At 38.4% G+C, this 23,036-nt stretch overlaps 1 protein-coding gene across 1 annotated transcript in view; it reads left to right on the forward strand.

Moving 5' to 3' along the window:
- Positions 1-23,036, forward strand: part of ascc3 (activating signal cointegrator 1 complex subunit 3) — a 370,189-nt gene that overhangs the window by 193,157 nt on the left and 153,996 nt on the right. Inside the window, exons 15-16 of the mRNA XM_003215509.4 lie at positions 8,571-8,762; positions 9,109-9,333. Of these exons, the coding sequence (XP_003215557.2) occupies positions 8,571-8,762; positions 9,109-9,333 (417 nt within the window). The remainder of the gene's footprint in view (positions 1-8,570; positions 8,763-9,108; positions 9,334-23,036) is intronic.

A 23,036-nucleotide genomic window follows, 5' to 3' on the forward strand; every position in this document is an offset into this window, starting at 1 on the left:
TATTGTATTTGTTTCGAACTCTACCACTGGAGATTTCACAACAAAAATTCAAAAAATGGGATGGAGAAATAAAGAAGTGGATATTTGGAGGAAAAAAAAATCAAGAATAAGAAATAAGGAGCTGTATAGATCCAATAAAGAAATAGGATGGGGAATACCAAAGTTACAAGAATACTACGAAGCATTCCAGCTGAAAGCGTTGTTGGAATTAGTAGAGGAGAAGCAAGAGAAGTGGATAAGAATAGAGAATGAAGTAAATAAAAATAAAGGAGACTATGGAATATTTATGAAAAATTTAAAAGAGGGAATAGAAAAAACAATAGGCCCAAGGAAAATAGCATTAAAAATATGGGGGCAATGGAAAGAGAAACGGATGCCATACTTATCAAAAGAAGCCCCTATAGGTAGTTTAAGAAATAATGAGGACAGGAGTATTATAAAAAAAATGAAACAGATGGGATATAGTTAAATTAAAGATTTATATAATGAAAATAAGGAATTAATGGAATAGAAACAATTGGAAAGATTAGGGGGTGGGATAAATTGGTTAACACTAAGAGGAATTTGGGAACAAATCAAGAAGGAAGAAAGTAATGAGGGAGAAAATATAATAGACAAGATATTAAAAGAGAGACTTGGTGGTAAAAAAGGATTAAATAAAATATATGGAAGAATGATAGAAGATAAGGAGTCTATGTAAAGAATAATGGAAAACAAGTGGGAAAAGGAAGGGGGCCTAGGAAAAGAAAAGATATAAAAGATAGTCAGTGGTTTAAATAAAATAAAAATAGACAAATATAAGGAATTAGAACTGAAAATAATTACGAAATGGTACAGAACACCAATTCAGCTGGCACACATGATTCAGGGATTAAATCCCAAATGTTGGCATTGTGGGAGTAGGGAGTCATGGTACTCTCATCTATGGTGGAAATGTGAAGAGATAAAAAAAAATTGGAAACAAATTCTAACACAGGTTGAATTACATACTAAAACCAAATTTGATATAAATATGCAAATTCTGTTAATAGGGATATATGGGGACAGAAGAATTAAGGACCAAGACCAAGACTTAATGATGATAATGTTTAGAGCCGCACACGCAGTAATAGCGTGGGGGTTGAAGGATAAAAAGAAATGGACACTTGAAAAATGGTATGAATATATATGGGATCATATATTATGGATATTATGGACATTATAAGGAACAAAAAAACATGGTCAGACAAACAGAAGAAAATTAAAGAAATATGGACTCCATTTAGCAGATGGCTACAGATTGTTAAACCATATGACGAAAGTTCGAAGAAAAAATTGGAAAGAATGGAAAGAAGGCTCATGTAACAAGAAAATAAGGTTTAAGTTGTCAACAGGGGTGGGTGTGGGGGAGGGAGAAGGGAATGGAAAAGGAAAATGTAACTATGATTATCTATATACATAAAAGAGTGATGGCATCACGGCGATCCACAAAACGACAAAACTACAGGTCCCCCAACCTCGAAATTTGACAACACAACCCATCATCCACGCCTCTAGGTTGATACAACAAAAAGAAAAGAAAAATAAAGTCCTAATTAGAGAGAGAGGAATAATTGCTTTTATCCAATTGCTGCCAGTTAGAAGGCTAAGCTCCGCCCACTTGGTCTCCTAGCAACCCAATAAAAATAATAAAAAACACTAAAAATTAATACAATAAAATACTATAATAACAGAAAATAACTAAAATTAATACAAGAAAATAATAAAATATAATAAATAAAAATATAACTTACAATAAAATTAATAAAAAATTGCAAATAACATCAAATAAAAATGACACAACAATTTTTAACCAATACCACCACCACTTTGCCACAGCAACGCGTGGCCGGGCACAGCTAGTGTATTATAAAATAATTATTAATACAAATTCCCTTTGGGGAGGAAAAAAAACTGTGAGAGCTGTTCAGCAGTGGAACTCTCTGCCCCGGAATGTGGTGGAGGCTCCTTCTTTGGAGGCTTTTAAGCAGAGGCTGGATGGCCATCTGTTGGGGGTGCTTTGAATGAGATTTTCCTGCTTCTTGCAGGGGGTGGGACTGGATGGCCCATGAGGTCTCTTCCAACTCTATAGTCCCAGATGGTGTCATTGGGGGATGCCTGCTCGGCCCCACAACCGTTGACTTGTGGGGTCCCGCAGGGTTCTGTACTGTCCCCCATGTTGTTTAATATTTACATGAAACTGCTGGGAAAGATCATCTGGAGTTTCGGGGTGCGGTGTCATCTGTACGCAGATGATGTCCAGCTCTGTCACTCCTTCCCACCTGTCACTAAGGAGGCTGTCCAGGTCCTGAACTGGTGCTTGGCCGCTGTGTCGGACTGCATGAGGGCCAACAAATTGAAACTGAATCCAGACAAGACAGATGTCCTCCTGGTCAGTCGGAAGACCGAACAGGGTATAGGGTTACAGTCTGTGCTGGTTGGGGTCATACTCCCCCTGAAGGCTCAGGTTCGCAATCTGGGGGTGATCCTAGATTCATCGTTGAGCCTGGAGCCCCAGGTCTCGGCGGTGGCTAGGGGAGCCTTCGCACAGTTAAAACTCGTGCGCCAGCTGCGCCCGTACCTTGGGATGCCGGACTTGGCCATGGTGGTCCATGCTCTTGATACATCCCATCTAGACTACTGCAATGCACTCCACGTAGGGCTGCCTTTGAAGACTGTTCGGAAGCAGCTGGCAGGGACAAAACATAGGGCCTTTTTAGTGGTGGCTCCCTGCTTATGCAAGCAAAGTCAGGCAGGCTCCCTCCCTCTTATCCTTTCATAGGAAAGTTAAGACCTGATTGTGGGACCAGGCCTTCAAACAACACTAGCAGCATTAAGTATTATTATGTGTGCTGGAACTCAATTTGATAGGCTCGTATTTTTAGATCTGATTGCACCTATCTGCTATTTAGTATTGTATGTTATTAATGTTGCTGTAATTAATTAGTTAACTATTTTGATTTATTTGTATTGTATTTTATATTTTTATATACGTGTGTTTTATTGTAAGCCACCCTGAGTCCTCTTTTGGGTGAGAAGGGCGGGATACAAATGTTGTACTAATAAATAAATAAATAAACAAACGTACTGGACGTTGGCTCGGTTCCCGCATACTCCCTCACTTGAATTGAGGTATGTGCAATCGCGCACTGCTACTGTTCACGTGGTGCCACTGAATTGCCGTTCCAAAACACGTGAGCACTATGAGCATTGCTGTGGTGAACTGCCACTCGTGCAATTGGTTGATCGCAAGGCCAAAGCCTGGAACGGCAGCGGCAGAACTGGCTACTGGCAGTACTACCAGCAGATTTTGGAGCATGCTATGAATCAGGAGATTTCCCGTAATTATTATGGGAAAATGACGGTGTAATATAACTTTAAGTTAGATTGTGATATTGTGACAAGTTAAAGTTAATTAACAAATAGTGCAACTATAATTGGTGAGTATTAGTTATTTATTTTGTAATAATTATATGCGCTTTACAATTTATAGTATCATGTTTATTTATTTCGTTAGTATTTATTTTAGTTTGTTTTTTGCAAAAATATTTCAAAAATTTACAAAAAAAATTAATTAAAAATACCTCCAAAATAATTTTATTTTTTCTACAAATAATAATGGCTTAACCAAAGAAAAAATGTAGATAATATCGAATATTTGAAATATGGCTTTATTGAGTCGCCTGTAAACAATACATTACCAATGTGCCTGATTTTCCAAAAAGTTTTATCAAACGAAGCTATGAAGCCTTCCAGACTACAAGAACATTTGACTAAAATTCATGGTGATAAAAAAGATAAGGATGTATCTTATTTTCAAACACTAAAAGAAAAATTTATCAAGCAACTGACAGATTATTTAAACAGTTTCGTATTGAAAACTATGAAGAATTTAATCATTTGCTGCTTCATACAGAAGTTCATTAGTTGTCAAAGGGTGCCTGCTTAGATAGGTTTTATAAGCTGTTTAACTCAGTGCTGGAGTACTTAAAAGGTAAAAATAATGCTTTATGATCCAATTTAATTCAATCCAAAAGTGACATCGCTTACTTGACCATCTTGTTTTAAAAATTTAATAATAATAATACTTTATTTTTGTATCCCGCCACCATCTCCCCGAAGGGATTCGGGGTGGCTAACATGAGGCCAAGCCCAAAAAGACAAAGTATAACAAGTTAAAATATAAAACAAACAATAAAATAACAAGCAACAAACAAACCAAAAAAAAGATTCAAGCACCGTTTTACAAATAAAAAAAGTTTTACAAAATAAAAAGTTTTAAAACAATATCAGTTTCACCACCAAAGGGATAAAAGGAATAAAAGGGGGTCAAAGCAAAGTGCGTAAAAGCTAGGTTATTCCATAAAGTGCCTGGCCGAGTGTTCCAAAGTTTCCTAAGATGATGTTAGGGGTAGGATGGGGTGGGACCAAAGATAAAGTGCAGAATAGCAGCATGGTTGTCCATGGATCTGTGGTGTCTTGTTTAATCAAAAGTGCACTGAAAGAAAGCAATCTTCAGCTTCAGGGTGATGAACTGAATTTAATAAAAACAACATCTGTTATTTCTGCATTTGTGACAAAACTTCTTCTGTACAAATGAAATTTTGGATGAGGGGAATTCAGCCAGTTCCCAAATTTATCAGGAGCAGAAAAAAAGATGAAGACATACTTTCTTATTGTGAGCACTTGGATGCTCTCCATTCAGATTTTAATCAACAATTTGATGATATTTTGAAAATGAACTTACCTCATTGGATTTTGGATCCTTTTTCAAGTGCAAACACAGAAGAATCTCTACAGTTACAAGAAGAACTGATGGAAGTAACTACAAATGATGGATTGAAATTTAAATTCAAAAGCAGCTACCATCAATTCTGGCTGCAAAAGGAGATCCCTACGGCTTCTCCTGAAATATGGGCTGTAATTCAAAAGTTCTTAATTGCATTTCCTTCATCATATTCAGTGGAACGTGGATTCAGTGCGGTAACCAATTTATTAACAAAACAAAAAAAATAGTCAATCACAGTCATTTAAGATTACTGCTGGTGAAAATAGAGCCGAGGATTACTAAATTGGTAGCATCATACCAGGTTCATCCTTCTCATTAAAATGATTTTGAATGTTTTAACTTTTTTTGTATTACTTTTCTATTCTGCGTTCAAAAAATAGTTTCATAATTTCAAACTTCAATGTTTCTAATTTACACCTTTCTTTACTATATTTTACGAAAAAGGTAGAAACATTAATACATATATCTTTCTGTTTAATTGCTATTAAAGTTTTAAAAAAATAATTTCCAGGGGGCACTAAATAATATTTTTTCTGGAAAGGGGGCGGTGGGCCAAATAAGTTTGGGAACCACTGGTTTAGCACATTTCCCTGGTTTTGAATGTTCTGTAAACTCCTGTATGTTATCTACTTAACAGCTGTGGGTCCATGGACCATAATAACGTTTATATAACTTCATGATGAAGCTACATTTCTCCCTCACAAGTGGGGGAAATAAACATCTGGGAGTTAGTAGTTTTTCCTGCTGGAGAAGGAGACAACAAAAGCCACTCAGACTCAGATGCAAAGAGAAAGGAAGAGAGGCAGAAATAAGAACTGAGACCCTTTATCTTTACCGCCTCCTTCTTCCACTAAAACAGCCAATCAGATGTTAAATTTTAACCTAACCTGGAGCCCAAGATTCCATTCCTGAAAAAAGGTCAAATACCTCAACAAATTTCATCCCTTCTCCCCTTCTCCAACCTGAGTCCAATGACTTCCTCAGTCAATGTTTCCAACTGAGACCAGCACTTCCAGCATCCTAACTAGATCTATTGGTGGTGGTCCCTTTGTTAGGTAGTTTGGTAACTTTGGTGCATACAAAAAGGAACCATGTAGAGGTTCATGTTTTTATGTTGATATAATTTAAGTTTAAAATAATTTTAGGTTGTATGTTATAATTTGGTCATATATGTGGGTTCATTGTGGTTTATTTTTGGTTCTGGTAGGTTTATTATTGTATTTATTGTTGTTTCAGGCATTGAATGTTGTTGGAATCTGCCCTGAGTCCCCTCGGGGAGATAGGGCAGAATGTAAATAAAGTATTATTATTATTATTATTATTATTATTATTATTATTATTATTATTATTATTATTGGAGGAGGGAATGGTAAATTCCAATTGCTACTCTGCTGTAGCACTACATGTGATCTCCCACTCTGAGGCTTAGGCTCAGAACCCCTGTGGGCCGCACCAAATCTTTCTGAGGGCTATGCAGGCTTGGTCTAGGTGGAGGATGATATTTCTCAAAAGGCAAAGGTTTATAGCAGAACCCTTAGTTTCCAATGCTTCATATAGGATTTTCATTATAGTAATTATTTATAACCCCCATGTTTGCACAAGGTTGAGCAAATATAATCAGAAATGTCTATAATTGTAATTTAGCCCTAAAGAGTATACACAATAATATTGATAGTTCAGAAAGTTTACTGAACTATGGAAGTTATTAAATGATGGTAGCAGAATGCTACTTTGACAACATTGTTCTCGCTGTTTCAGGGTCACTTTTCCTAAAAAAGAATTCTCAAATAAGTCATTGCAATTCCATTACCAGCTATTCAATGCATTCAGTATGTGGGTTTTTGTATTTTATTTTATTGTACTATTAATATACATATTTGTGGTGGGTGCTTTTTCCGACAATGAGGTTTTTTAGAAGTCTTTTTTTTTTGTTCTCAGCAAAAATCTCTAGAGGGCAGTTGCTTTGAAATTATACTAGTTTGTCATGTTTTGCTTACACTACCTCCATATTTCACAATCTGCTGCAAGAGTAGGAAAGGAACTGAGATTAGGTTATACATTTAGCGCAGGGATGACCTGTTTTAAGGATTTCAGCAAAGGTTAATTCTGGTGTGACTTTGAAACCTGGAAGTTTGTAATGTTTTCTGAGGAATATGGGCTTTCTCTGTTGCTTATAAACTAGGAAAAGATATAAGGTCCCAGTACGTAGTAGATCTCCTTAAATTTAACAATCAAACCTTTCTAAGGAGATAAACAGTTTTATATGGTAGAATCTCACTTATCCAACATTCTGTATTATCCACCGCAGTCTTTCTCCTGCCAGTTCCACAGCTTGTCTCCAGGACCATCATTCAATATCTAAACCACTACATTACACTGACTCTCACACAGGGTAAAAACTGCAAGATCAATTCCAAACATAAATTTGATTAATAGTTCAAAACTATAAAACATCTAAATAGCTGGTTAAAATGGTCCATTACAAATTTTTCCCAAGAATTTTTAAGAACTCATCCAAGGTCCTGCTGAAATGAACGTTTTCAATGTTAAAAAAAATTCTGGGGTAGACAGCTGTGTCTGTAAAGTATTTTTGCCCTAGGGTTCTCTTCAGTCTAAACCAGATGTGAAGGAGTTTTGGCCAGGAACATCTGGAATGCCGCAGTTGTCGACCATACTCTAGATCAGTGTTTCCCAAACTATGATCTTTCAGATATTTTAGACTTCAGGTGTCCAGGAACCCTGACAAGTTGAAGTCCAAAATAGCCGGTGAACCATATTTTGGGAACCACTGCTCTAGATGAATAGGGCCTCACATACTGATCTTAGTTTTGAAGAGCTATACCTGGGTGCATGTGGTCTATTAGAGGGGATGGCCCAAAGTCACTTTGAACTTTAAAAGATTACAGCAGTTCATAACAGGACATGGATAAGTGACAAGAATCCTAGCTCCTACAGCTATTATCATCACATTTTTCACCAGTTGGAGCTTTTAACTTATCTCTTTTATATGGAAACATATATGAAGTTGTTCAAAATACATTTTTAGACAAAAGATTCAGCCCAAATCTTGAAGGACTTAAAGGGGAGATATATATATATATATATATATATATATATATATATATATATATATATATATATACACACACACACACACACACACACACACACACACACACACACACACATACACACACACACACACACACATATATATATATATAGCAAAGGTCATGCTTGCTTGGTGTGTCTTTGCCCTCAGCTAAAGAAGGAATGTGAAAATGATTGTGACTCCTTTTCAGATTCCTGATCTTTTAAAATATATTGCTATTGTTGTTAAGGGCAACTTTTAATTCAAATGTTTTATTCTGGCTGGGGTAATTTCCCCACTGGTAGGTCAGCTGTTGCAGAGATCCAGTTGCCTAATGACATAAAAGAAATAGCATGTTCTCTTACACTATTTGGCTTTTACCACCTCCGCAATTTGGATCTTAGTTTGTACTTCTAAATACTCAGAGTAGACCATTGTATCTGTGAGACTTACATGAATATCATTGGTTTGAATTACAATTGAATTCAGGTCTATGGAGGTATCAATTTGAATTAATGAATTCATCTTTGAATAATACCAGTAAGAATGTAATTTGCACCTTATTTATACATGAATTTTTCAAGTATATGGCAGCCTTTCAAATGTCCGACTTATTTCATTTTACTGTATTATACTGATTTATCCTTTTCTCCCATCCTTATCTATAAAAAGGTGCAAAGATCCAGAAACAAGCAATTGCGAGAAATGTTTCCAGATGGATTCAGTATTCATCATGCAGGAATGCTGAGGCAAGATAGGAGTTTGGTGGAGAGTTTGTTTTCTCGAGGCTACATAAAAGTTTTGGTTTGTACAGCAACTTTAGCCTGGGGTGTCAATCTTCCAGCTCATGCTGTCATTATTAAGGTAAGAACATGTCCTCCATCTGTATCGAAACATTTTAAAAACATCATAATGTCATATAGTAAAAAGTGTGTTTTGTTTTGCCTTTTCAGTTCTCGCAAAAGAGAAATTATGGAGAAAAATGTACTGCTAATTATCTAGCAATGTTGTGGGGGTAGCTTTCTCAACTGACGCTCTCCTTTGAGAATTTAGTTGGGTAGTAAAGATTTAAATATATCACAGATTATGAAAGGATTAGCTTAAGTACACTTTTGAAATCCTGCTGTATTTGCCTAATTTTGGTCTCCAGCTCATCTGGATTACAGTCATGTGTGTTTATGTTAATTTTTATTAACTTTTCTTCAACCAGGGAACACAGATCTATGCTGCAAAAAGAGGCGCCTTTGTTGACCTTGGAATTTTAGATGTCATGCAGATATTTGGCCGGGCTGGGCGGCCTCAGTTTGACAAATTTGGAGAAGGCACCATTATTACAACACATGACAAACTCAGCTATTACCTTACTCTGCTTACTCAGCAGAACCCAATTGAGAGTCAGTTCCTTGAAAGCCTGGCAGACAACCTGAATGCAGAGGTATAGTTACTTAATTCTGCATTGCTAATATATGCACTTTTTGAAAACTCATATGAATAACAAGGGACCAAAAGCCAATATTGTTTATATACATTTCTATAAATTTCACTAAATAGTTTCAGGGGATTGTCTTGTGACATTGGTAATTTATTATGAAAAATTAATAATCCTCTGAAGAGTGTACTAGTTTCAGAGTTGTGCCACTGTTCTTTATCTATGTTTTCTTTAAACCTATATGCACTTTCTAAATCAAGATGATAGGTACCATAGGTTGCCATTTTTATGTGTTAGAATAAAACAAGTCTGTTTTAGATTCTTGAATAAAGGCTGAAAAATATATCCAGGTTTAAAACCTTTTAGCTAGCATACGTAATAGGGTTGTGAATTGTATCTCATTCCCAGACCTGACCCACTTTAAAAAAAATCTTAAAAATGCTTTTTCTAGTCGAGAATAGCCTCTGGGAGTGGTTTGAGCTGTACTGTGTTTATTTATTTTCCACTTTTTCTCTCTTAAAAGAGACTCAAAGCAGCTCACAATGTTTTCAAAATGTACAATTTAAAGCTGAAAACACTTTAAAATAGAATTAAACATAGCTGCAGCTATTGTTTATCAAAAAAGTACCACAAAACACAAAAAAGTAACTTTCCTAAACGATGACAGTCTGAAAATAGTTTCAGGTTGCCCAAAATTTCACTTCTGTGTCAGTGTGCTGATGTAACTCACTGAAAGGGTTGAAAGTAGTTGAACCCTTGGTGCCTGCCCACCTCTGTCTAAAATAAAGAAGTCATAATTATATATCCTTTCCACCCTACTCCATTTTTTCCAGGTTCACACTAAACAACACACACATTTTCTAAGCAAATAAATGGTAAAACATTGGAGCATTTGGAAGGAGGATTGGGTGGCCCAACCCATTTTCTAGGCTGCCTCGTGTGGTCTGTTTTGAACAGGAATTTGACATGTAATAGCAATAGACTTTTCTGTCTATGATATGCGGAGAGGAGTAGGAGCAAGTGGTAAGCGTGGTATGCTGGCTTTTATACTTCTTGGACTACTGTAGACGTTTTCCTTCCCATTATTCTAGAGCAAAATCTATATCCATAATAAAAGTGAAAGCCCACAGGTAGGTATCCCAGGGTTCTCCATTGCTGTGGAATTTGCATGACCCCGCCTACTGCCCTTCCCTTTCAATCTGTCTGCATAACAAACACACCAGAACTGTGCAGCAACTAAACTTACTGGAGGAGTTTGGGGAATTGACTGCACATGGTGGAAGTTGTAGTTCACCCTGCATCAAGTCAGAGCACTGTGACTCCTACTGGAGAATTTAGAGGAGTTGTAGTTCACCTATACCCAGAACTCAAACAATGATGGGTCTGGACCAAACTTGCCATGCATACCCGATATGCCCAGATTTGAATTCTGGTGGGTTTGGAGGGAAATTGGCCTGGACATTTGGTAGTAGTAGGTATTGGAATTTATAGTTCACCTGCAATGAACCCCACCGATGATGGACCAGGACCAAACTTGGCACACAGAGCCCCCATAACAAACAAAACATATTGGACAAGTTTGGGGGAAAGGGAGTTGTAGTTCACCCACATCCAAAGAGCACTGAACCCAGCCAGCGACAGATCTGGACCACACTTGGTACACAGAACCAAAATGGCCAACTTTAAATACTGGCAGGTTTGGGGAGGATTGACCCATGATTCTGGGAATTGTAGTTCACCCACTCCAAACTAAGAATACCTAACATTCAAAGACAAAGAGTGCCTTTCTCAAATGCCCCGGGCATTGCCGGGTCCCCAAGATAGTGCATAATAAAAATGAAAAATGTGTATTGGCAGAGGTGTCCACTTATGCCCCCCCCCCCACTCCACTGAAATGCAGGTTATAGTGAGTTCCATGCACATGTATCTCAAACCCTGCCAATGTCCTCCACAAACATCATTCTGCCCCCCACCCAAGTGAAGGCTTTCAGGTGGGGACATTTCATCCTAGATGTACTGTTTTTCCTCCAGAATGGACATCCCAGGATCCCTTAATTTACATGACCCCGCCCACTGCCTCTACCTTGACTCTTTCCTACCCCTTCCTATGGCATACAGAGCAACAGAACAAGAGGTTTGGGGAGAATTCACAATTATTTTCAAGAGTTGTACTTCATTTACATCCATAGAGCACTGTTAACCAAACCAATGATGGATCTGGACAAAATTTGGCACAGAGAAGCCCCATGATCATACTGCATGGGTTAGTGGGACTGGACCTTGATTTTGGGAGTTTGTGTCCACCTGTATCCAGAAATTACTGAACCCAGCTGACTTCAGATCTGGATCAAACTTGGCACACAGACCCAACATGGCCAACTGTGCATATGGGCCTGGTTTGGGGGTGATTGGGGGATCTGGGAGTTGTAGTTCACCCTTATCCAGAGAGCCCTGAACCCAGCCGACGATGGATCTGGACTAAATTTATCTAACATCTCAAAACAAACAATGCCCTCTTCTAATACCCCAGGCACTGCCGGGTCCCCAAGCTAGTAAGGCTATAAGGGCAAAGTTGGAGAAATTTTAGAAGCTGAGGTAATGTTCTTTGGACACAGCATTCCTAGCTGCTTAATCTGATTACTAGCATACATTCCTAAAAAAAAAAAAAAACAATTTGAACCATTGGAAATGTGTTTTATGGTTTCAAGTTTTCTCTGACCCATGACAACATTGCCATTGGGTTTTCTTGGCAAGACAGATTCAGCAGAAGTTTTCCATTGCCTTCCCTGAGTACAACTTACAATGTCTGGAAGTCCCTGGCTGTTCCTTTTCTAAGCATTTACCTTGTACTTGTACCCTTTACCCTGTACTTCGCCTGGCCCTTCGTTTCTGAGATCAAACTGGATATGGAGCCTTCAGGATGTTTAGATAACTTAGAGAACTCTGAAATTCTGTTTCAAGGGTAAAGTAAGGTGAGAGTTGTTTTTGATTCACTGATTCTAAAGCTCCTTCAGAATCCTGAGTCAGTTTAAGCCATTTTTCCTCAAGTAGGTTTGGGGGGTTTTTTTTCGTGTCGGAGACAACTTGAGAAACTGCAAGTCACTTCTGGTGTGAGAGAATTGGCCATCTGCAAGGACGTTGCCCAGAGGACGTCCAGATGTTTTGATGTTTTACCATCCTTATGGGAGGCTTCTCTCATGTCCCCTTGTGGGGAGCTGGAGCTGACAGAGGGAGCTGTTCTCCTTGGATTCGAAGCATCAGCTTTCAGGTCAGCAACCCAACTTTCAGGTCAGCAGTCCAGTTGTGCCACTGGGGGTTTGGTGAGGATGTGTGTAAAAAAACAAGTTGAACTGTGCCTTTTTTCCTGCCTTGGCAGCTGTTAAGAGGTCATGGAGTGATGGACGATTAGCATTTCCATTTCCATTCTGCCCTTCCAGTGTATTTCTAAAGTTGCTTTCTGTGTTGTTGTGCTTCCTCCTGTAAACTAATACAACTGGAATTGTGAGTGAAGTCTAGCCAATTTATGATTGAATTACGTGTTCCACTATTAAAATGACATCAGAAGAACACGCCTTATGGCATTTGTCGAACATTCTGAAAGGTGTATTTCGGTTTGCCATAGGAGGTAGAAATCATCCAAAACAAGACAGAGATCTTGCAAAGCTTATATAAATGTTGATAAGCCCCATGTTGCAATGTTCCCTAGATCCCTACCCTCACCGTACTGAAAGGTTTTTTTCAGAGAAATTTAATTAATATGGTTAGATCTTTCCTATGATAATAGGAAATGTATTTCATGGGGAGTGATTTTACTGCAGCTGTTTGAGTATTCTGCTCTCAAAGGACACATCTACACTGACGACTTAAGTCGGTTTGAATATTTTGAAAGAAACTGGTTTCACTGTGCGGATGATTAGATTGATATGTCTGGAAATAGGTTAAAAGCCAGGAAGGTGATAATGTTAACCATAGCAGTTGGCTTCAGATTGGTTCCAGAAAGTGATAGTTAGCAGTAGATGTAATCAGTTACCTGTCTCAGGGTGTCAATTAGTTCCCTGGTGCCCAGCTATGTCCTTGAGGTGTTTTTCTGCAGCCCTCCCCCCAACTCCCTCCTTCTGAATTTTAAACACACTCCATTGTGGGCCGCTGTCTACAATATGCTTCACATTCCATACAGCCGATTTCTCTGTGCAATATGGTTTATGTTGGGGGCTCACTGAAGTGCATTCAAGGGTTTAACTTGGACTTTCTTGCAGTATTGCTTGATGCACTTTAAATCCTTTAATTCACAGTGCAGCGCGCTTTGGTGATGTGTGTTTTGTAGCCACCGCAGTTTGGCTTCAAGGTGCATTAAATGGTCAGAATAGATGTGCCCAGGGTTTACTGAAAGAGGAGAGAAGTTTGATTTTGTGCAGTAAATATGTCTTTGTGTAAGTTTTTGGTTTGGTCCACACCATTCTTCCTCAGCCTGACTTGTAAGGAGAGAGCATGGCAAACCATGAACGACTGTGTTGATCAAGGGAGCAATTCTTCTGTAAAGAGCTTCAGCTCCATCAGGCAAAGAGTGTTTAAGCTGTTCTGTGCTATAAAACAGTATGCATTAATCTTTTTACACATACAGGCGTATCTAATGGTGATCAGCTTCAAATATATATTTACTATGATGGCCTTGATACATTAAGTAATAGAATATTGCAAAATGGACAGCAAGTGAAAGATTTAATACTTGTTTTCTTATCACACAATGCTGGAGCTTGTTTAGGGACCACAAGTGGCCTTCCTGTAGGATGCAGTTTATCCATCTTTCATTACACTGAAAACTTCAGAGGAAAAGTTAAGAGAATAATCATTTTTCTTTGACCATCCCAAAAATGCAATTTGGTTTTGTAAAATGTAATTATGCTTTAAAAGATCTAGTGCACAGTAAGCGCAAAATTAATCTTCAATGGCCAGGTTCTGACAACAGAGGGTCAATGTTGAAGTGTGTTAATGATTTCTAATAAACTTACGTTAGTGAAAATAGCAATGCATCTCAGCTGGTGTAACCAAGAATGCTGAAAAGCAAAAGCGTGAGGCACTGACAAGACCATGAAACCATCATTTTTATGTACTCTGGAACACTGAACATGTCTTTTCCTGCTGACATGACAAGCCAGGAAAGATCAGTACTTGTTTGATTACAGAAAATCAATCGTAAGTCAGGCCAATTACAAAAGTCTTTCGTTTCTTTTGATTGTTACTTGGTCATTTATCTCTTTCGATTCACATCTCTATAAATCTTTTCCTTTCCTGCTTGACTAGCTTTTGCAGAAATCTGGAAGAAAGTGCTTTGGAGACATCATAAAAAATCTGAATAGTTTTTTGTTTTATATTTAATCCTTTTTTTAAAAAGTTCAGCAGAAAACAGACTATGGCCAGAATTCACTAGGGCAGTTGCAAATATGTAACCTGGAGTTACACATTTGTTACTGGTACATATTCATAATCCCTACACATTCATCAGTTTGGAGAATACATAGAGACACAGTGATTTTTTTTTAATACTGTTATGTTTAATTCTGTTTAAATGTTTGCATATTTGTTTATTTCAAATTATGTGGTAATACTTTTAATGTAAGCCGCTTTGAGTTTCCTTCTGGAGAATAAAGCGGGGTAATAATAATAATAACGGGAAGCAGGCTCTATGGGTCACAGGAGTCTTTTTCCCTGTTGACTGGAAAATAGCTAACTAACATAAACATGTGCAATCTCCCATGCAAAGCAGAATTGCGACAGACACCCACCTTCTGCCTATTGCACCAGAGATTCAGAGATTGCTCACAGAAAGGAGTGGAAACAAATACTTCAGCGATCTGTTTTGTAGAAGCTGTTAAAAGATCCTCGAGGCTCTCAATCCCTAGAGGCTGTCGCACAAGCTACCTACCAGGCCTAAATGAAGAATTGTTAAATCAGCTACAGGAATATCTCAGACTATTTCAAGAGAATCCATACAGCGATGAGACTATAGCAGCAGGCCAAAAACTATCTACGGCCATAGCTAATGCTAAGAAAGACCGCTGGATAGAGCTGCTTGAGAACCTTGATATGTCCAAGAGTAGCCGAAAGGCCTGGCAATTGCTGAGATGCCTGGATAGTGACCCTCTGGTCAACCATGGACACACAAACGTGACACCAGACCAGATAGCCCACCAGCTAATTCAGAATGGGAAAACCAACCGCAGTAGAGTAAATATGAAAATCAACAGGACGCCAGAACTTGAAACCCACCAGTTGTCTTCTCCTCTAAACCTGAAAGAACTCAGAGAAGCTATCAAGCGATGTAAAACTGGTAAATCACCTGGCCTAGATGACTTAATGATGGAGCAAATCAAACATTTGGGGCCCAAAGCTGAAAACTGGCTTTTGAAATTTTACAATCAATGCTTGGCACACAAACAGATTCCCAGAGCATGGAGGAAAACTAAGATCATTGCCATTTTAAAACCTAGTAAAGATGCCTCCAGTGCCAGGAACTACCGACCAGTCTCCCTCTTATGTCATCTATATAAAGTCTGTTAGAGGATGCTATTAAATCGATTAGGACCTGTCATCGAACCTAAGCTTATTGCACAACAAGCAGGATTCAGACCAGGGAAAACTGTATAGGTCAAATTCTCCATCTGTCTGAGCATATCGAGGAAGGCTATGAGAAAGACTGCATTACAGGAACAGCTTTTGTGGACCTTATGTCAGCCTATGACATGGTGCAACATAGAAAAATGCTGCCTAAGGTCTATGATATCACCCGGGACTTTGACTTTACAAAAACTGTCCAGACCCTCCTGGAAAACTGCAGCTTCTATGTGGAGTTTCAGGTCAGGAAAAGTAGATAGAGGAGGCAAAAGAATGGTTTACCCCAAGGCAGCATTCTTGCACCAACCTTGTTTAACATCTTCACGAACGATCAGCCACTACCACCACTCACAAAGAGCTTTATATATGCCTAACAACACAAGCAAAAGATTTTGAAACAGTTGAAAGCCTTGAAAGATCTCTCCATCTGCTACAAGGGAGAGTTACAGGGAGAGATCTACTCCCCTGTTCAAGGAGCTCCACTGGCTGCCTTTTATTTTCCAGTCCCAATTCAAGGTGTATACCATCACATATAAAGCCCTAAACGGTTTGGGACCCACCTACCTTCGTGACCGTATCTCCTATCATAAGCCTACCCAATCCCTTCGGTCATCAGGGGAAGCTTTCCTGTCCCCACTCCCGATATCCCAGACCTGCCTTGTGGGAACAAGGGAGAGGGCCTTTTCTGCTGTGGCCCCCTGATTGTGGAATTCTCTGCCCGCTGAGATTAGGCAAGCCCCCACACTAGCAGCCTTCAAGAAAGACTTGAAAACTTGGCTCTTTCGCAGTGCTTTTGGAGAGTAACCATTTTATATTTCTTTTCCGTTGCTCCCTCTAATATCTATCCTCCAGAATACCCCACTTCCTTATGACCCTGTTCGCTATGGTTTTTATTTTTATGTCTTTCTCACCCCGAGTTTTAACTTAATGTTCATGTGGTCTGCTCTTGTTTTTCATTGTCTCCTTGTTTTATTTTGTAATGGATATTATTATTTATTGTATTACTTATTGTATTGTGATGTGCTGTTCTTTTATATGCTGTTTATATTGTATTGTCTTGGGCATGGCCCCATGTAAGCCGCCCCGAGTCCCCGTTGGGGAGATGGTGGCGAGGTATAAATAAAGTTTTTTTATTATTATTATTATTATTACAAAGAGAACCACCTGAAGCCTAACCCTTCCAAGACACAAGTGTGTGCTTTCCACCTATGGAACCGTGAAGCCAACAGGAAACTGAAAGTTACTTGGGAAGGCCAAGAGCTCGAACACTGCTTCCATCCTAAATATCTTGGTGTCACCTTAGATCGAACACTAACATAAAGGAAACACTGCATGAACACCAAGCACAAAGTAGCTGCACGCAATAACATCCTTTGTAAACTGACTGGCAGTGCATGGCGTGCAGACCCACACTTAATAAGAACATCAGTCCTAGCCTTGTCTTTCTCAACTGCTGAGTACGCCTGTCCTGTCTGGCACAAGTCTGCCCATGCGAAGCAAGTGGACATAGCACTGAACGAAACATGCAGAATAATCACAGGATGCCTTAAACCTACACCTGTTGATAAACTCTATAAGCTAGCTGGCACTGCCCCCCCTGATGTGCGATGGGAAGTTGCTGCTAACGGTGAGAGAAATAAGGTTGAACATTGTGAAAGCCACCCACTCCATGACTAGCAGCCTCCTCCCAGTAGACTCAAGTCAAGAAAGGGCTTCATGAGAACCACCACTCCTCTTGATGTACCCCCAGCAACAACAAGGGTGTCCCTCTGGGCAGCTAAACCAGGCAATCCCAACTGGATGGCCCCCCATGAGGGTCTGCCTCCAGGGCCAAACCAAGAATGGGCAACTTGGAAGTCCCTAAATAGACTGAGAAGCGGAGTGGGCAGATCAAAAGACAACCTGGCAAGATGGCACTACCTGGAGGAATCCTCCATCTTGTGTGACTGTTGAGCTGAACAAACAACTCCTCATATGTATGGTTGCCCACAATGCCCTGCCTCATGCACGGAGGAGGAGTTGTTCAAAGCTACGGACAATGCGATTGCTGTTGCCCACTTTTGGTCTAAAACTATTTAGCTGTTTGTAATTCTTTATTTTATCGCTTTTAAACTTATTTATTATGCAATGCTTTTGACACGAAATAAAAAAAAGTGATTGATACTTTCTTTTATTGCCTTTGAAGCAGATGGTGTCAAAAGGCCACTACTTAACAATTATTGTTAGCAAACATTTGTGTTTGTATTTTCCCCTGTAAATACTTTAGTACAATATGGCTTGAAGTCAGTCTTTTTAAATGTACAGAAGATGATCATTGGCTGGACATTGAGAGAATCTGTAAGAATGCATAGGCCTCCCAGAGGCCTGAATCCTCTTATCGCAACATATGTTATTTAACTTTACATATTTTTAGGCATGTAGCAGTGGTGCTAAGAAACCCTGTTAGTGAATTCTGAAGGTGCCTAAAGGGACACCGAGAAGAATGGCTTCCTAGCCAGAGTTCTGATTCATACTAAACATTGGTTCTGTTATGTATTGGTCAGTTTGCTGGCTCTCCTGTGAAATAAATGAAAAGCAGTCCTTTATTGGATACAGATGTTATAGAAGTGCCTGATTTTGACTCCCACAAACCTAAGTCCACTTACAAAGGTTTAAGGTCCTAATGGAATTGCAGCCAACATAATTTGATTTCACAAAAGACAACACAACCCACTGCAGGTGAAAATCCATGTTGAGAAAAGATTATTTTATGGTTGATGCATACAGAATGGAAGGCTTAAGTAACTATTTAGTCTCAGAACTCAATATAGTTGGGGGACTGCCAAGGACAGCTCTACCCTGAGGAATACACAAACAAATTTCTTTGAAGGCTTTTTGAATAGTAAGCCTAGGCCTCTGTTCCCCTTCTTTTCTGCTTATTCCTTCTGTTTGTCTCTTCTGATTACCATCCCCAACACTGCATGTTTTTCCATGCTTCACGCACTGCTCTTCTTCCTGATTTTCCATTGTCTCTTTTCTCTAGGTCTTAGCTCTCTTGCCAATTACTCATTACCTCCGTTTTGAGTACTGAATTCAATTTTGAATTGAATTTATGGAGGTCATGATGATTGATGTATTGGTTGATTAATTGAAAGAGAACTGGTTAATTTTAGAGAACATTCTAGATGGGAATTGAGAAATCTATGGGGGTAAACCCATAATTAAGAGTATACTTAACGGTATGCTCCTCCCTAAAAGCTAAATCCCTGAATTCTATTGACAGAACCATGGTCATTAAACTGGAATCATAGAGCTAGTGAGAATGGACCCCAGAATTTTATTTGAATGATGAGGAGTTGGACAGCAGGACCACCCCAAGCATTCAACTGACAATAGGGAATTTACAGTAAAACTTATGGAGATATATTCCTAAGCAAAGTATTTCTATCTAGATGTCTGAAACACTGGTTAAGAATATGACTATAGGAAAGAACAATCTAGGGATCATGTAGTTAGGCGTCTTACACTGATTATCTCAAATGCTGAGTTTATTAGGGAAATGCATCAGAGGATCTCTCCAGCAGTTTTATATAGCAAATGATACAAATATGTAGTTTAGAAGACAGCAGCAAGTGAATAAGAAGGTTGCTCAGGCAGGATATAAAATGTTAAACAGTTGGCATATGTGTGGTGTATAAAATAGATGGCCGTACAGAAGGGTAGCATTTCCAAAACAAGCGAACTGGGAAGACTAAAAATGCTGATGAGACACTTGAGAAAAGAATTCATGCTGTGCTAGTTTAAAAGCAAATATTTTATCTTCTGTGCACACAGGATTTTTTTTCTCTTGCAAATTTTGGCTTAGTTATATTGTAGTGTTAAATGCTTCAGCTGCCTCAAAACTTTGCATCATGACGTAGTTCATTAAAAGTGTGTAACATTTTTCTTTGTAGATCTTTCTTTCATTACCATATCCTTTAAGCTTAGCTTAGGCAAGGTCATTCTTAATGATGTACATCTACTGATTGGGAAATAGGTAAAGGATATAGTGACAAAATTAGTATCTGTATTACAGCATTCTAAAACTTTTGTATAGATTTTTTTAAAAAGATAAATATGTGAAATGTAAAGAAATTCACAATTATTGTCCTGCCCAAGAGCAAAACAGTTCCTGGGTGCAAAAATCAGGAGAGGGAGAGAATAAAGCAGAGGGAAAAACCTTAGGTGGATTGTTTTTTTTTTAAAAAAAATTATTTTTAGTTGTTTGTTTTTGTAATTTGTTTTTGTAATTTTGCCCACCACATGCCTTCTTCTGTGTTGTTTTATGAAGAGAAGTTTTGTGTTATCATTTTTTAAATTGTCAAAATGTTCGTAGTGCGGTAGCTGTTAATTTATTCACAAAACCTCAAAGAATTTTCTAGCACAAATTACCTGAGAACTGTCCTCAGTTCAGTCACTATTACAACGCTGATATAAATTGAAAGAAGGGGCCGGGCTGTGGCGCAGCTGTTGAGCAGCTGCCTTAAATCACTCTGACCATGAGGTCATGAGTTTGAGGCCAGCCCGTGGCGGGGTGAGCACCCGTCAATTAAAAATAAAAAATAGCCCCTGCTCGTTGCTGACCTAGCAACCCGAAAGATAGTTGCATCTATCAAGTAGGAGATAAGGTACCACTTATAAAAAGTGGGGAGGCAAGATTAACTAATTTACGACCTGGTATGAGGAAGTGCCGTCAGTGTGGATGATGAAGCAGCTGCTCCCCCCTGTGGCCAGAATCGAACATCCCCTCAGAAGAAGGTTAACTTGCGGGTTAACTTGCGTGTCTCTCTCTGTCTCTGTTTGATGTGTTTATGGGCATTGAATGTTTGCCCTATGTGTGTTATAATGTGATCCGCCCTGAGTCCCCTTCGGGGTGAGAAGGGCGGAATATAAATACTGTAAATAAATAAATAAATAAGAAGACCTCAAGTGATTACAGCATGCGAAGAATCCTAGCTTTGCTATTTATATTTATATGTTTTTCAAGAAAACATTTCAAAGTCTTGGATACTAAAACAGATTAAAGAATTACCTTTTTTTAACTCTTTAGAGTTTCCAGTTAACCATACAGTATTTGCGATAATGTGCTGACAGAAATCTAGCTATGGGGAACTTGCAACACTTGAGGAGAGAGAAAAAATACTGTTAATACTTAAACTTAGATTGCCGAACATTGAACGCAGTCTACATGACAACCTAAGCTGACTTTTCTCAACTTATTTTTACCCTGGAAGTTACCTTTGACATAAATAAAATACATAAAAATGAACATATCTATAGCTCAAAAATATTATTTTACTTTAATCACTGTCTCCCACAGAACTCCTAGTAACCTCTCACAGAGCCCAAGGATTTGAAGTACTCTTGATTGATAAACCCTCACTTAGACCATATCCTAGGCAGAGCCTCTTACAATCTAGGCCGAATTTATTTATATACTTACCTGGCACTAGTAATGGCCTGCTTGCAGGAATATGTGTTTAAGAAGTGGATTAAAGAGAGTTGGCCAGGAGACCAAACCCAGTCATTCTCAGGATTTCCATTGCTTTCTTGCCTCCAAGGCTCACATTCCCAAATGAGCATAAATTCTTGGGGTTTTTTGTGTTTGTACTGTCATTTTTGTTTCATGATTGAGACAAAATGTTGGAGTACTGCCTTAAAAACAGTGATGTTTTGTTATTTTGTTTAAAAAACCTAGATCTATGTAGGTAGTTTTTCACATTGTATTCTGGTCCCAACCTGTAATTGAAAATGAAATAAGCCAGAAAACACTGAAGAGGACACCAGGTGGCAGCAAATCTTCAAAAGTCATTTCTAGTTCAATCAGCGTTCCTTATGGACTTTGGTGATAATATTTAAAAGGTTTACTGTCTTCTTGTCTCTAGTCTTTAAAGCATTTGTTTTGTCATAGTCTCATTGATATTAATAAGAGAAACTTGACATATGAAGAAGTTTGAAGGTTTTTCTGAATATCTCCATATTTTTTGCTTGCTCAGGCTATCTGGTTTCCTACCAGATCTAGATATCAGAGCAATCAGAACAGTAAAGTGAACATATGTATAAAGCATTATATTGGATGACTGTGGTCTACTTTGGGGTCACCTCATTTTTCAGTAGCTCAAGTAGAAAAGGTGTGTTGTCTGTTCTAAATAATTGTTACAATTTGAATGGTTCAGTGTTATTATTTCTAGCAAGGTTAATGTTACTGTCTAACAGGCTGAGATGCCATCAGTTCTGTGTCAGTAGATAACACATAAGTACTCCAGCAAACCATGGAAGAAATCAAATTCACAAATTAGTTTAGATAAAAATTGTTTAACACCTGTTGCACTAATTTCTTGCAGACATGTGTTTTTGACCTTTATGAGACCCCATTCAAATACCACAATAACCTTTTGCTTTAAACAGTGGCAAAATGCAGTTTGGTTCAAAGAAAAAAAGAAACACACACTATTTCTTTTTATTGGTTGGAATAATTTTCAGGGATGTTATGGCTTAAGCATATCCTAAACAAATGTTTCTAATCATATACAGGTTGAAGAATTTTGGAAAGATTTATTTAGTGAAAGAAACTTGAGATATCAGAATAGGTGCTGATGTTTTCTAAGGAAGAAAAGAAGGTGTTACTGGAGGCGGCAACTGAGGATGTAGCCACATTGCAGAATTATAGCATTCTGACATCACTTTACAACCTGTTTTTCTCTCAGTTTATTGACTGCTAATCAATCCAATATGGTGAATAAACACCAGTTTAGGACAACCATTGTCTTGTTGCATTTGATGAAAAGTTGAGAGAGATAGAATATAGTTAGATATTTAACATGACATCATAAATGTTGAGGGCTTTTCCTATTACATGGATATGATCCTGCAACAAATCTACTTTCATAATGTAGTATACTCACATACAATTTAAAAAACTGATTAAAAATCAACAAAAAACCAGTTTTGACTTATACACATGTAAATACTTTCTCTCTTTGCCCTGGCAATGGTTCTGGCCTTTTTGACTGCCTCGGGACAGTGGTGTGGTACCAAAATGACTGTCACTACTGCAACTTCCAGACACATGGTGTCAA

Source organism: Anolis carolinensis, chromosome 1, assembly GCF_035594765.1.
Source record: "Anolis carolinensis isolate JA03-04 chromosome 1, rAnoCar3.1.pri, whole genome shotgun sequence".
Taxonomy (NCBI): domain Eukaryota; kingdom Metazoa; phylum Chordata; class Lepidosauria; order Squamata; family Dactyloidae; genus Anolis; species Anolis carolinensis.